The sequence below is a fragment of the Abrus precatorius genome, unplaced genomic scaffold (genome assembly GCF_003935025.1).
Source record: "Abrus precatorius isolate BTA unplaced genomic scaffold, Abrus_2018 Scaffold7, whole genome shotgun sequence".
In the NCBI taxonomy this organism is placed as follows: Eukaryota; Viridiplantae; Streptophyta; class Magnoliopsida; order Fabales; family Fabaceae; genus Abrus; species Abrus precatorius.
The window spans coordinates 35,374,646-35,390,405 of NW_020874417.1; the positions used below are offsets into that span (position 1 = coordinate 35,374,646).

General features: G+C 32.4%; 3 protein-coding genes across 3 annotated transcripts; 2 read left to right on the forward strand and 1 right to left on the reverse strand.

Moving 5' to 3' along the window:
• Window positions 1-3,310: 3,310 nt before the first annotated feature.
• Window positions 3,311-5,705, forward strand: LOC113871896 (rust resistance kinase Lr10-like). The gene is made up of 3 exons (XM_027508987.1): window positions 3,311-4,022; window positions 4,205-4,250; window positions 4,610-5,705. The coding sequence occupies exons 1-3, from the start codon at window positions 3,311-3,313 to the stop codon at window positions 5,703-5,705; spliced, it is 1,854 nt and encodes a 617-aa protein (XP_027364788.1).
• Window positions 5,706-8,094: 2,389 nt separating this feature from the next.
• Window positions 8,095-11,212, forward strand: LOC113872538 (probable leucine-rich repeat receptor-like protein kinase At1g68400). Its single transcript, XM_027510166.1, has 2 exons — window positions 8,095-9,439; window positions 10,282-11,212. The coding sequence occupies exons 1-2, from the start codon at window positions 8,095-8,097 to the stop codon at window positions 10,947-10,949; spliced, it is 2,013 nt and encodes a 670-aa protein (XP_027365967.1). The 3' UTR covers window positions 10,950-11,212.
• A 405-nt stretch (window positions 11,213-11,617) lies between these two features.
• LOC113872539 (glycosyltransferase BC10-like) lies at window positions 11,618-13,907 on the reverse strand. Its single transcript, XM_027510167.1, has 2 exons — window positions 12,786-13,907; window positions 11,618-12,428 (listed from the first exon to the last, which is right to left on the reverse strand). The coding sequence occupies exons 1-2, from the start codon at window positions 13,332-13,334 to the stop codon at window positions 11,793-11,795; spliced, it is 1,185 nt and encodes a 394-aa protein (XP_027365968.1). The 5' UTR covers window positions 13,335-13,907; the 3' UTR covers window positions 11,618-11,792.
• Between the last annotated feature and the right edge of the window lie 1,853 nt (window positions 13,908-15,760).

Consider the following 15,760-nt stretch of genomic DNA (forward strand, 5'->3'; position numbering starts at 1 on the left):
TTTATTTTTATTATTTAAACCTTTTATATTTAAAATAATTAGTGTTTAATATAGAAAAAAGTGAAAACAAAATTTTTAAGATATTTAGATATTTGACCATCTATATGAACTCAAATTTTTTTTGTTCTCTAGTGTTCATTTATCGTGTTAAGTTATATAATTAAATTTAATTTTAATGATTAAATTTAAGAATTTAGAATTAATATTTTATTGAACATAAAATATTATTATATTAAAGTTTAGTAAATATTTAAAAAAACATTTAAACTCAATTATAAAAATATTTAATAAAACCAATAAAAAATTGTTTTTAACTCAAGCACTCTGTCTAGGAAAAAAAATGACAAATAATAACTAGTGTTTAGAAAGTTTATTAAAAAATACATTTAATTAATTTTTTTTCATATTTTTTTAATAACAATAAAATATTATTTTTAATTCTTTAACTAAGTATCCAAAATTACTTTGGAAGAATAAAAAGCAATAAAAAAAAGAAGATCCGTTGAGAGAAACAGAGACAACTGAAGGATCGGAGAAAACAGAAGCATTTAATGCCCGTAAAAAAAGAGTAGACAACACGTGCAAGTAAGTCCAAAAACATAATCAAGGCGATCACCGATCCTTAATAACTATTAGCTCTGTTATTATTTATCAATTCTAAGAGTTTAGAAAAACTAATTCTTATTTGTTTTATATATATATATATATATATATATATATATATATAATGATAAAAATTTTAATTATATTAGTAATTTAAATTTATTTAATTAAGATGTAATTTGAATTTGTAAGTAAAAAAAAATTATAATATTATGTTAATAATTTAATTTTTATTTTAAATATGATAATAATTTGTATGTAAATTTAAATTAGATTTAGTTTGATTATGTTAATAAAATTAATGAAAGTAAATTCAAAAAACAGATTAAAATTGTATTATATCAAATTTTTATAAGTTATGACATGTACCAAAAGTTTCGTACTATTTATAATAAAATTTAATTTTATCAATTATATTGTGAAATTATATATCATAATCGAGTTATTTTATATTTTTTATTGTAAATTTTATTTTTTAAAAATTAATATTTTTGTATTTTAATGAAACTATTGACACATGCACTAATACATTAAAATAAGAAAATAATTTAAAAAATAATAAATTATTGTCAAACAATTATCTTTTTCTTATAACTTCTCTTTTTATCATTTGTTGGAGTTAGCTAGTACATTAAGCAACTCATGCAAATAGAATTGTAAAGAATTTACAAAATAATTTCCAATTTGAGAAGATATTTATTATTATTTTTAGGTTAAAGTTAAACCTAATAAGTTAATATGTTTAAATCATTAGACATATTTTAAATAAAATTAACAATTCAGATATTTTATATTTATTTAATAATATTAATTTTTATATATTTATGAATTAATCTTTTATAAAACTTTATAAAATTACTTTTTGAACTTTTAAAATTTATTATTTAAAATATTTATAGGATTGTATTGATACAATTTTTCTATATTTTTTACTTAATTTTGTACATATTTAAAAATAAAAATTTTTATATGCACTGATATAGCTTCAATTTATAATAAAAATAACTTTTAAATTAATAAAACGTTTAATGTCACTTTAAATCTTTAGCATATCTTCTCATTAAACCCTAATATATATCGTTTATAATTTTTAGAATTAAAACTTTTACCTTCACTCTCATATTCTCAATTTATCATAAAAAATAATTTTTGTATTAATAAATTATTCAGCGTCATCTTAGATTTTTCTCATGCCTTTCCTGCATACTAGTTATATATGCTTAGTATAATATATGTAAAATTTGCTTAAATCATTTTAACCTCACTCAAGGGAAAGTTACAAAAAAAATGGCTTATAGGATAAATATCACTAAAGCAAAAATATTATTAGCTTAGTGAAATTTAATTAACTTAAGTGAATTATAGACACACAAATTCTGCAATTTTAGCTTAAACAAAAAATAATAGTTTTAATAAAAATTGACAAAACTTTATATAATTATTATTATATAAAATTAGCTTAAGCCAATATTTATAGAAAAAAATTTCTTGTATTTTTTAGTATTCAATTACATATATTTAGTCATTACACTTATTTTGATTTAGCCAATTTATTCATTACTAAAAAAATTGAAATAAATATATGATATTTTTAAATTTAATTGATTTCACTTTCAAAAATCAGAATTTAAAGTATGACAGTGTAAATAAAGTATAGTTACTTAAGTTGTTGAATTTGGAAAATAAGTTTGTATGCAATAAAAAAATAAGGAACATTTGAATAAAAATTCTATAATATTATTCTAAGTTAAAATTATTTAATTACATTCGATCTTTTATTTTAAATATATTTTTTTTAACTTTTAACCTTAAATTTCAACTATCATAATTAGATTTATCGATTTAGTTATTAGAAACACAAAAGAATTATTTGAACTAATTTTAGAAACAAAAATAGAAGAATAAGTTTAAAATATCAAGGTTAACATTCCATAAATGAAACTTACTTTCACATTGTTATAATTATATTTTAAATGAATATTTACAATAAAAAATATTTTAAAAACTTATTTTAAATATATAATATTTTTATATCTTTAACTTATAAAATTTATTAAAAATTAAAACATCAACACTACAACTTTTAAAATATAAACTGTTATAGCATGTTATCTTATTAATTTACTTACAAGTGAATAATACACCAATTCACGTTAGCTATCACCTTATTTTTATATAAAATGTTGCAAAAATATAACCTTGTTTTCATTATTTTTTTATACTTTATTTAAATTAAAAAACAATGCATTAATTTTTTTTAGATAAAATATATGTTTATCGTTTTTGAGCCGTGCCACTTAATTTCCGTAATTTTGTTTCACTTTAGGCCCAAAAATGAGATACACCCTTGGGAACGCACTCTCTCTTTAGCTTCGTTGACTAGTCACAGTGAAGCAAACTGACATATGGTATATAAAGTGAAATGCGTATCGTGGACAATTTAAAACACTGTCGTATACTGTTTTAAGTGTCGTCTTTACGATTACGAAAATATGTATCGTGAGAAAAGGGTTGAGGGACAACCAGTAATAAGCACGTTCAGATTAAATTCCACAAACACTGAAATACACCTTCCCATACGTTTTCGCTAGTCTTTCGCAGTCAACAATGATTGCAACAGCCACTGAGCGTAATCAAAACCAGTGCTTGCTTTCCGATCATGTAACGGCTTCCTTACTCGCCTCACAATTATCAACCTTCATGTATAATGCCCGCCCTTTCCATGTTCAAATCAGTAATTATCTTCGCCAGTATTCTGCTTCTCGTCTCAGCTGAGGATGGAAAGTGCCCACCATCTTTCGACTGTGGGTTTCTTGGACTCATCAAATTCCCTTTCACAAGCACACTGCGACCACACTGCGGCGTTTTGCCTATTCGTGGCTGTGAAGAACATAATGCATACGCTCCCAAAACCATCCAACTCATTAACAGCTCAACATCAACATCGTACCCTGTTCTACAGGTTGAACCTCGTACCATAAAGATCAGAGATTATTATCAACATAACAATATCCGAAACAGAAGTTGCAAAGCCTTCAGCAACAATATTACTCTTCCACACACCTCTCCTTTGGCTTCTTTCTACATCAAATATAATATCACTATCTTCAGATGCAATCACTCCCTCAATATCCCCGTTCCCAAAAATTTTTATAAATATTCGACCTGTTCTGAATACAATATCTACTATGGGCCTGCCAATACTGAAATGCCTCGGGGCTACAAGTGGCCCAGCTCTCTAGCACCATGTTCAACAGTTCAGCATGCCGTAATAGATAAGTGTAGTGACGACCCCTTTCAATGTATGTCGGGTCATACAGCTATCGAAGTACAATTATCTGAAGATTGTGAAGAGTGTCTTGGTCAAAGAAGAGGCCAATGTCAACTTGACAGTGAAGGAAAATTCTATTGCGCCAAAGGTATGCACAAATACCTTACATTTCAAACGTAGGTGATCTACAAAAGTCGGGTAAAATAAAAAAACAAAATAAGCAGCTGCTCTGTATCCATGTTTTTTTACTCCACGAGTAATTTTGTCGATTGTTTTCGTTTAAAATAATTTTAATCAAAACAGCTGCTAACTGTTCTCTAACTTGTGCAGGGAGTAGAAGCTGGGTTGTGAAAATGGTACTAGGACTCGTCGGACTAGGTAATGTATTTAGATTAATTTCCATGTCTTTTCCCGCATCAATGGCCCAGGTTCTGCAATGCAAAGGCTTTAACTTAACAGAGCAGTTTCAAAGTTAGGCGTTATGAAACTAAAGCATTAAATGGAGCAAAACATTAGCAACTTCACTTAAAAGCCTTAGCCAACTTAAGATCAAAATTGACAACCTAGTTGCCAAGTTCAGGCTTTGTTTTATCTTAGCTTAACAGATTTTCCTTGCGATCATTACTTATTGCCTTTAAATTCTTTAGCCAAAAAGATAATCAATGTTTATTCTATTTTTCTGTATAGCGTTCTTACTCATCCTTATAAAACAATCGTTCTAATTTGAATAATTTCTCTGGCTGTTACAGCTGCTCTATTACTAGTAATGATCAAAATCTTTTATACAAGAAGGAAAAAGAAAAATCCAACCAATCAACGGATTGAGATTTTTTTGGAAAGATATGGACCCCTTCAAACCAAGAGATATGGTTATTCTGAGATAAAGAAAGTGACCAACTCCTTCAGAAACAAATTAGGCCAAGGGGGTTTCGGTAGTGTTTACAAAGGACAATTACAGGATGGACGCTATGTAGCAGTGAAAGTCCTAAATGAGTTGAAAGATGATGGCGAGGACTTCATCAATGAAGTTGCAACTATCAGCAGAACTTCTCATATTAACATCGTTTCTCTTCTGGGCTTCTGTTTCGAAGGCTCTAAACGAGCTTTAGTTTATGAGTTCATGTCTAATGGATCACTTGAGAAGTTTATCTTTGAAGGAAGTGTCCTAATGACAGATTGTCAGTTAGACTGCCAAATGTTGTACCATATTGCAATTGGTGTTGCTCGAGGACTAGAATATCTGCATAAAGGCTGCAACACTAGAATTTTGCATTTTGACATAAAACCTCACAACATTCTCTTGGATGAGAATTTCAACCCCAAGATTTCAGATTTTGGACTTGCAAAAATTTGTACAAGAAAAGAAAGTGCTATATCAATATTTGGCGCTAGAGGAACTGCAGGCTACATTGCCCCAGAGGTGTTTTCAAGGAATTTTGGTACAGTATCACATAAGTCTGATGTTTACAGTTATGGAATGATGATCTTAGACATGGTGGGTACGAGAAAGAATGTTAAGGCTCAAGTAGACCATTCGAGCGAAATATATTTTCCTCATTGGATTTACAAGCATCTTGAATCCAATCAAGAGCTTGGTCTACGAATTATAAGAAATGAAAATGATAGTGAAAAGGTGAGAAAAATGACAATGGTGGGTCTATGGTGCATACAAACCGATCCTTCGACTCGACCAAACATTACTAAAGTGGTAGAAATGTTAGAAGGTACAGTTGAATTGTTACCAATGCCACCTAAACCTTTTTTATCTTCTCCTTCAGCATTTCCGGTTGATTCATCGTCTGAATCAAGCATTGTAGCTTGTCACTCATGACGCTACTAAAATGCAATATATGTTGTAGTATCTCACATTTATAATATAATCTTCTGGTTATTTGGTTACTTCTATTAAAACTAACAAATCATGTCTATAAAATTTTAAATAAATTTCCGTTCATGTAAAAAAAAAATATAAGTATGATATATGTTTTTAAAATATATCAAAATAATGACATTTTAATCATATATTTAGAAGTATTTAATTTTAAAAAATTTGATAAAAATAATCAGGATAATATAATTATAATTCAACAATTAGATTCAAAAAAATAAGATCAACCTACGTATATAAATTGAATACAAATTATCTAACAAGAACATTTAAAGATATTATTAAAAAGAAGCATTTGTAAGAATATCCGTAAAATGATAGCGTTTTTAAGAATTATTGTTATTATTTTTATTATTTAAACTTTTTATATTTAAAATAATTATTGTTTAATATAGAAAAAAGTGAAAACAAAATTTTTAAGATATTTAGATATTTGACCATCTATATGAACTCAATTTTTTTTTCTCTAGTGTTCATTTATCGTGTTAAGTTATATAATTAAATTTAATTTTAATAATTAAATTTAAGAATTTAGAATTAATATTTTATTTTCAATAAAATATTATTATATTAAAGTATAATAAATATTTAAAAAACATTTAAACTCAATTATAAAAATAATTAATAAAACCAATAGAAAATTATTTTTAACTCAAGCACTCTGTCTAGGAAAAAAATGACAAATGATAACTAGTGTTTAGAAAGTTTATTAAAAAAATACATTCAATTAATTTTTTTTCATAGTTTTTAATAACAATGAAATATTCTTTTTAATTCTTTAACTAGTATCCAAAATTATTTTGGAAGAATAAAAAACAACAGCAAGAAGAAGATCTGTTGAGAAAAACAGCGACAACCGAAGGATCGGAGAAAACAGAAGCATTTAATGCATCGTTAAAAAAAAGTAGACAACACGTGCAAGTAAGTCCAAAAACATAATCAAGGCCATCACCGATCCATAATAACTATTAGCTATTTAGCTCTGTTATTATTTATCAATTTTAAGAGTTTAGAAAAACTAATTCTTATTTGTTATATATATATATATATATAATCAATAAAATAAATTACAAATTTAATAATTAAATTTATGGTATATTTAATTTCTTTTCTCCTGAATAAATAAATAGTAACAAGAAGTAGTAATTTAAGTCAGCAGATGCAATACTCCAATAATTGTTTGTTTCGATTAAAATTAAATTAAATTAATTTTAAAACGTTAAATTAATTTAAACTATATATTTTTTTTACTGAAAAACATTTTTTTATTTAAAATGTATAATTAATTTTATAACTTTAAAATAAATAAACCCTAAATATTTTTGTAATATTTCCTTTTCTTAATCATATTGGAATTTATTAAACGAAAAAAATATTATCTTCTGTTATTTTTTCTTTTTTCTGTGAATAAATATATTTATTTTTTGTTTAATGTTATATTTTATGAAGTAGCATTAGAAATTTGTAAAAATAAGTTATATTAAGTCTCGACATTAAACGGTACGAAAATAAAAAGGTATTATTATTTTAAGAGAAGAGTTAATTATACAATGAAATTATCGTATTTTTTAAAATTAAGAAACAAGAAAAGAAAAAGAAAATAAAATAACAAGATAAATAATATAATAAAAATTATTATTATAAGAACATCATAAGAATAATTTGAAGTTTTTTTAATTTTATATGTTTATAATTTTTTTAATCATTAAATAACAATTGTTACACATTTTAAAGATAATATATATATATATATGCATTAATTTGTTATGTTTAAATTTTAAAATTCAATTGAAACAATTAATAATAATAATAATAATATATTATTATAATAATATTTTATTTTTAATAGCATATTATCAATTACTTAAATTTAACTCTAAAAATAAATTTATTATTTATTTTATAAAATAATAAAAAATATAAAAATATGTCAATGTGCAGCAAAACTCGTTTTATAACTCTTATTGCAACCTTATAATAATTATCTTTAAAATCAGAGCCATGACAAGGTTAAGCATTTGAAAGAACAGGAAGGACACAACCGTCTTTCCAGATCAACGTAACAGTAAAAAGTTGCATATTATAGTCTTTTGAGGTACAGCAACGTGTCAGTGTAGCCAAACAACCAATACGAAGCATAGCATTAACGCCGCATGCTTATTTCAGTTAAGCTCTCTGTTTTTAACCATAATTATTACACCCTCCTTATTACCGTTAAGCCCTTCCGTTTTCTCATTAATTCCACATTTAACACTCTGCATTTACACACCCACGCTCTCACTCTTCTCACTTCTTCCTCTCTCGCTCTTTCTCTTGCATCTGCAGAGCAACAATGGCCACCACAAGCCTCTCTCGCCTCATTGTTCTCGTTATGTTTTTCCATTTTCTTCTTCTACTTCGAGGTTCCGCCAACCCGGATTTTGAAGCTCTCGTGGCCTTCAAAATCGCTTCAGACACATCAAAGAGGCTCACAACATGGAACACAAGCACCAACCCATGTGCCTGGACCGGCGTCTCATGCATCAGAGACAGAGTCTCGCGACTCGTTCTCGAAAACCTCGACCTCCAAGGCTCCATTCACCCCTTAACTACTCTAACTCAGCTACGGGTTCTGAGCCTTAAGGGGAATCGTTTTTCCGGTCCCGTTCCCAACCTCTCCAACTTCACCGCTCTGAAGCTTCTCTTCTTGTCTCATAACGACTTTTCCGGCGAGTTCCCGGCGACCGTCACGTCGCTCTTCCGCTTGTGCCGTCTCGATCTTTCCCACAACAACTTCTCCGGCGAGATTCCGGCGACGGTCAACCAGTTGACCCACCTCCTCACTCTCCGTCTCGACGAGAACAGATTCTCCGGCCACATTCCCGACGTGAACCTTCCCAGCTTGCAAGACTTTAACGTCTCCGGCAACCGCCTCTCCGGCGACATACCCAAGTCCTTGTCGGGCTTCCCCGAATCCTCGTTCGGGCAAAACCCGTTTCTCTGCGGAGCCCCAATGCATAAATGCGTGTCTGGGTCCAACCCAACTCAACCTGGATCCGAGGGTGCCATTGCTTCGCCATTGTTGCCGCGCGGCAACACCCCAACAACAACGGTTTCATCTTCGCCAAGCTCAATGCCGAGAACAACATCATCGAGTAATAAAGGCCACGAAAACGGCGGTTCGAAAATAAGTCCGGTGGCTCTTATAGCCATCATAGTCGGCGATGTTCTGGTCCTCGCCGTAGTGTCTCTGCTTCTGTATTGCTACTTCTGGAGAAACTACTCTGCGAAGTTGAAGGAGGGAAAAGGATCAAAGCTGTTTGAGAGCGAAAAGATAGTTTATTCGTCGAGTCCATACCCTGCTCAAGGAGGGTTTGAGAGGGGTCGAATGGTGTTCTTCGAAGGGGAGAAGAGGTTTGAACTGGAGGACTTGCTTCGAGCTTCCGCAGAAATGCTTGGGAAAGGAGGGTTTGGAACCGCATACAAAGCGGTGCTCGATGATGGCAATGTGGTTGCGGTGAAGAGGCTGAAGGACGCGCAGATTGCAGGAAAGAGGGAGTTCGAGCAGCACATGGAGGTTTTGGGAAGGTTAAGGCACCCCAACATTGTTAGTTTGAGGGCTTACTATTTTGCTCGCGATGAGAAGTTGTTGGTCTATGATTACATGCCCAATGCTAGCTTGTTCTGGCTCCTTCACGGTACGTTATTTCGTTTGCACCTTCGTTTTTTCTGTTTGTTTGGAGTATGTCACATGAAATAAAACAAAGTTTGACTAGGTTACCGATTTCTACCACTTCTCCCATTTTTTGTTCTTTAGTTGCCCCTTGGCCCTTGAGCACTGAAAGAAAGTCAATTGAAGAGTGCTGAGTGGGTTATCTGCTTTGAAAGCTCTCTTTTATTTTCTACATTTAACTTCCACCAGGGGCCTAAACAAAATAGCAAAATAGCCAACAGAGTCACGCATGTAGGTTACCCGTGCTTGATGATTAATTGATGGTCGTCTGAGGAGGGTACGATATACCCTCCCATTAGGTTACCTGTGCATCAATGTTCGTGGGGGTCCGTTTTTGAGGCTCCTTCAAATTTAAAAGTTGGGTCATCAACCATGTGATTTGCTTTGGATATGGATTCTTTATTATTCCTTCTCCTTCCTTCCAAAGCTGTAATTTTCTAATACTAATACATTATTTTTCAGCAATAGTAGACAAAGGAACTGTTTAGTGTACAGTGGCTGCGCAATCATAACCCTCTGTGAATCTGGACTATTGTATTGTACCACAAAGACCAATTGACTGATTGTGCATTGTCTTGAACCTCCTTTTTCGTTAAAAAAATAATTAAAGAATACGATTAGTATTTAGCTTTTGTTCTTTTCCTGAACAACGTTTGGCCTTTTGCTTTTATCTTTTATCTTTTATCAGTTGAATAACAAATATGACCAAAAAGTGGACACTAGGCTCTGGCAAATAGAAAACCGGGAACTTTAATTTAGATGGCAAATGTGTAAAATAGATGAAAATTGATGGTGGAATTCCGACAGGGAACCGAGGACCCGGACGAACCCCACTGGACTGGACCACGAGACTGAAGATAGCAGCTGGAGCGGCAAGAGGCTTGGCCTTTATTCACAACTCGTGTAAATCCCTTAAGCTCACCCACGGTAACATCAAATCCACCAACATCCTCCTAGACAAGCAGGGAAACGCAAGAGTGTCAGATTTTGGCCTTTCAGTGTTCGCGGGCCCCGGCCCAGTAGGTGGGAGATCGAACGGGTACCGTGCTCCGGAAGCATCGGATGGTCGAAAACAAAGCCACAAGTCTGACGTGTACTCTTTTGGTGTTCTCTTGCTGGAGCTGCTGACAGGGAAGTGCCCCTCGGTGGTGGAGAGTGGTGGGGCAGGGAGTGGGTACGGTGGGGTAGTGGACCTGCCGAGGTGGGTCCAGTCGGTGGTGAGGGAGGAATGGACGGCGGAGGTGTTTGATTTGGAGCTGATGAGGTATAAGGATATTGAGGAGGAGATGGTGGGGTTGCTCCAGATAGCCATGGCTTGCACTGCGCATGCGCCTGATCAACGGCCCAGGATCAGCCACGTGGTGAAGATGATTGAGGAGTTGCGTGGTGTAGAGGTGTCGCCGTGTCATGACACGTTGGACTCGGTGTCCGAGTCGCCGTCTTTGTCTGAAGATGCCTGTGGGACTAGTCAGTGATGCATATTATTTAAGTATGGTTTTGACGAGATGGACTAGCCACTAGCATTCTTGTAATAATGTAGATCAGATTCTTCGGGCGTTCTCCCTTTCAATTTTTTATGTTTTTTTTTTTTTTCTATCTCGTATTTGTTGATGATCCTCTGCCCAGTTTCTGAATGCCAATTTAAAATTTTCGTTCCAGCCCATTTCAGAATATTAAATTATAGGTTTTGAGTTCGAATTATTTTGATCTATTTAAATATAAAATGAGTTTGAGTCTCTTTATTTTAAATTTTGAAACGTTATTTTTCTCTCGGGAGATTGGGTGGTCTATTTTACGATCTCATTTTATAATAGTTAGTGGGGCTTTAATTGAAGGTAAAGCTTAAAGGGCTTTGGTTGGGCCTTTCTTTTCCAAATTTGTTGACTAGCAATGGTTGGGGAAGATATTCGATTCAATTGGGTCAGTCAGTTCAATAATGGTCGACGTAGTCTGAAATGGGATTCAAATGTAGAACGCGTCTCGTTTGATTCTTATAGAAGTTTAACTGATTGGGATCTGTGATGTCAATTTTGACCGTGAAGGAGGCATCCAAATAAAACGTGCATTCTTTCTTATTTTCATGCTACTTTTTTTGTGGTCATGTTATTTGTCAAGATTAGAACTATCGGTACCAACTATTCTTCAACAGCTTGATGGTTTTGGATTCAAGAGCTTTTCGTTAGTGAGATAGATATATAACCCACCCAATACTAAAACTCATTCTGTATTGATGAAATTACAAGATAAAAAGAATGAATTAAATAAATAATTGGTTATAGTGATAACTTTTCTCTGTTTTTGTGCCTATAATAATAGAATTAGAAATGCATAACCTCGGGTGCAATCCTAGTGAGCCTCGACAGAGCACTAGGCGAGAACTTCCTAGCAAAAAGAAAACAAATATTGTTGCTGCTTCCGTTATACTTGCATTTCTTGTTCCTCAAACTCTCCAAGAACTTAACAGTAATGTCAGATCTCAAAAATTTAGCTGGGTGTGGACCACCCTTTGACCAGTCAACCCAAGTCAAACTCCTATTCGAATTCCCCTCCCAAAACTTGATGCTCACAAACGTTGGCAAGTAATGTTCATCTGCGTAACATGAACCTTTGCAGTATTCTTGAAAAACTGGGAAGTATTTTTTGTCAGATACTACTTCAACTGCAAGCCCTCTGTCCATTTCAAACCATTGGGACCCTTTTCTCCATTGCTTGAGAGAGATATCAGGCAACATTTGAATGCTGTAGCGGCCACGACCAACAGCACTAGGCTCATCAAAAGCCATCACATAGTTTTGAGTAGAGTTCATCAAGTAAGAGTAGATTGTTGAGAAGTTGAAGAGTGGTATGCAGGATTCTGATAAGAGAACAAATCGTTGGTTTGAAATATCCAGTAGTGCATTGCCTAGCAACCGACGCTCAGCTTCGATCATGTTGACATTACCCCATTGCACTTCCTGCATCGTGTGAAATCAGATCAATGTTTGCTGGAATTATAAATCTTAATCAAATCCATGAATGTATGCTATTTATGTGCACAATTTTCTTATCCTTTCACTCTAATTATATAATTTTTCTACACTAAACATAAAGGATTTGATAAAAAATCCGCACAATAGATGAGTACTGTCATTGTTGTCTTTTTATTAATTGATTCATAAGCATAGCTGCAAATATAAGCATGTAACAAGGGCTTTGCATAGGACTGTATATACTCTATGATTCATTTCAATTATCCAAGCAATAATCATTTCCATAATAGGCAATAAACGATTAGTAAATGCAACATGTAACTGAAGAAGAAACCAACTAACCTTGCTGGGAATTCTCCGACCATGAAACACTGGACTCTCGGGGTGTGATCCATTGTATGAAGGATTGGAATGCACGTAAATTGAGTAATACCCTTCATGCCCCTCGAAGAATTTCTCCCACAAAGGTGCCAAAAACACAGGACCCCTTGTCAAGAACATAAAGGCAACCTTGGGAACTCGATCAAACGGGTAATCAGGGATCTTTGCAGTCATTGAAGCTCTCCAAAGCAATTCCTCATCATCCATATCATGCATAACATTAGGAGGCTCAAGGAATTCCTTCAACCCAACATGACTACTTTGATTATTAGATATTTCAGGCTTGGTAATTGGTGGTGGCAAGGGTTGCGTTCGGGGCAAGGTAGAGAGTGACAACTGAGTGAATTGTAGGCTAAAGGTGCAGTCTTTTACATAAAAACTGATGATGATCCCAAGGGTTACACCAAAGCCCAAGATGAGGATATAGGTGAGAAACTGAACAAAGTAAAGTTGAGCATTGAAAAGCTTGGAAACAGAGTTTAATGGGCATTGATTATTTGAGCCCTTCATATTAGAGTGACAAACAAAGAAAATTCTCTAATAATTCTTTTATCTATGATGGGTATCTAAGTTGAAGCCAGTAAATAATAATAGAAAATATGTATAACTTAAAAATTATCTGTCTATGGCTTTTTTGTATTGATGAAATACTTCAAACAATACCAACAACAATTCTATATTTTAATTAAAATATCTCTATGGTCATAACCATAACCAACAAGATCAAATGAATGAATTCAATACAAAAATACAAAAAGAATCACCTAGCGTGAAACTGATCCAAAATATGTTGGACCCTGCAATCAAAGGATGATAGAGAAGAGAAAGAAGGGGAAAAAAACTCGAAGTACAAAGAGAAGTAGAAGGAAAAGCTCAATTATATACCACAAACATAACCATCCACAGGCTTTGAATTGGAGGCACTTTCTCTTTCTGTCTTCTAAATGCCCACTTTATATATATGCTTTTTGTTTTGTGCTGAATTAGGAATAATAAAAGCTTTGTTATAAAGATGAACTAGCCAGAGGCCCAGACCCATCAAAAACAGTTATCGCTGGCGTTGGAAACCGGTAGAAGAGTATTGACAAATTCGTTACAAGAAACCAATAAATATATAGCATTTATTTAATTGGAAGTCGCAAATTATTAATTATTACGTTGAAACTTAATAAGAAAATGCAGATGCTATCATTATTATCTGGTGCCATCTGTTGCTGGTACAGTGCGATACTAAAACGACAAAGACGTTTTGTGTGTGGAATTTTTGACGCTGAAAACGTATGTTATGACGAAGACCAAGTTAAGTAGCCGCCGAGCAAAATAGTTTTCAACACGTCCGTTTGTTACGTGTTTCTTTACTGAGTTTTCGATAATTTATATTTCTAATTCCTGTGGACCCTTTATTAAAGGGAGGTTTCTTTGTTTGCCCCAAAAATAAGGCAACACGGAACGAGCCACCATGCAAATGGGTAGCATTTAGAAGACTTTTCACATATAAAAGTTGGAAAAATAAGGGAAATACAATGGCTTATTGAATGAGACGTCACCATGTTATAATATTATTTTGTTCACCGTTAATAGGAATTTTAAGATTCATTGAAATGAAGTGTACGTAAAAGCTCATTTTTTATTTGTAGGAGATACCAAATTTAGGACACACACGCACTAGACCCTTAGGATATATTTTTAATACACCTTAATGTTTACAATAGTTATATGTTTTCGTTCTCTTTTCTTAGTACCCTTCCATTTAAGCAATGAGAGTTTTGTCAAAATACAGTTAAATTCTAAGGATATTTAAAGAGTTATAAATTGAAAGGAAATATATATATATATATATAACAGTTAAATTTTCTTATTTAATATAATAAAATATGAAAATCATTTATCTTTTACCCTCTCCTACTTACTTTTTGAATCTGCCTTACCCCTGCCAATTAGAAAATTTTTAGAAATCCACTAGCAAGAAAGGGAATAGGAGGGAGATAAAGAGTAGAGTAAATAAAGAACAAAAGAAGGAAATTAACTTTATTTTTTAAAAGAAATCCCTGAAAATGAAAGGTTGAGGTAGAGATTTATCATTCATATGTTTTCGATGTAAATTATTTAGGCAGCAATACGGACTACGGAGTACAAGACAACAAATTTCGTTGCCGCCTACGATACTTATAACACAGACAAACTCCCTTCTTTGATAAACTATTTATAAACTAGTTTATGGTATTTCTTGTTTTGTCTTCATGTCCGTAGATGATGTTACATTAACTTCATTTCAGAAAAACAAGGTGCACGTCATTAACTTGAACTTTTATAATTTACTAACAGAAACTTTGTATATATACTACGTTTCATTAAAAGAGATAAACATTCCATTAAAGATAACAACGTAAAGAACGAATACTAACCACTAGTTGATCCTCTAACAACATTACTAGCCGATAAATAAATGCAAAACAAAACACACAAATCAACTAACAAGAAGAGAGTCACAAATACAACAATCTTGAAATTGGACCACCAATTTTGGGTAATCTGTTGAACGAGAAACACACCGAAACAATAAGCTGAATGAAATATTTTATTTTTCAATTATAGGAGGAAATTAGAGAAAATAAAATATTTTACACATTCGAGATAATGACATTTGAAGAATGAGCACTTTCGCATAACTTTTCATGTATTGCCTGAGGAATCTGAACATCTACCAAACTCAAGTTTGAAAGGGCTTTGCTTGTGTAAAGCATCACTGACTATTTCCACGAATCACGGCAGCACTTCGCTTCCACTGTTTAGCCTTGATCACATGTAAGAAGTATTATTTACAGTTGTAAAACAGACTTTATCTTCAAAACCCGTTGGCAAGGAGTCAATCTGGCAAGCTTAACCGCTAACTTATAACTATTTCACTAATTTATAAGTTTATTGATTTAAAATAA

Excerpts from the sequence above, each read along its gene's own strand:
- LOC113871896 (XM_027508987.1), top strand. The coding sequence starts at position 3,311 with ATGCCCGCCCTTTCCATGTTCAAATCAGTAATTATCTTCGCCAGTATT. Across the intron at positions 4,023-4,204 it reads AAAATTCTATTGCGCCAAAG|GGAGTAGAAGCTGGGTTGTG; the intron begins GTATGCACAAAT and ends TAACTTGTGCAG. Across the intron at positions 4,251-4,609 it reads GTACTAGGACTCGTCGGACT|TCTGGCTGTTACAGCTGCTC; the intron begins AGGTAATGTATT and ends TTGAATAATTTC.
- LOC113872538 (XM_027510166.1), top strand. The coding sequence starts at position 8,095 with ATGGCCACCACAAGCCTCTCTCGCCTCATTGTTCTCGTTATGTTTTTC. Across the intron at positions 9,440-10,281 it reads CTTGTTCTGGCTCCTTCACG|GGAACCGAGGACCCGGACGA; the intron begins GTACGTTATTTC and ends GAATTCCGACAG.
- LOC113872539 (XM_027510167.1), bottom strand. The coding sequence starts at position 13,334 with ATGAAGGGCTCAAATAATCAATGCCCATTAAACTCTGTTTCCAAGCTT. Across the intron at positions 12,429-12,785 it reads GTCGGAGAATTCCCAGCAAG|GAAGTGCAATGGGGTAATGT; the intron begins GTTAGTTGGTTT and ends CACACGATGCAG.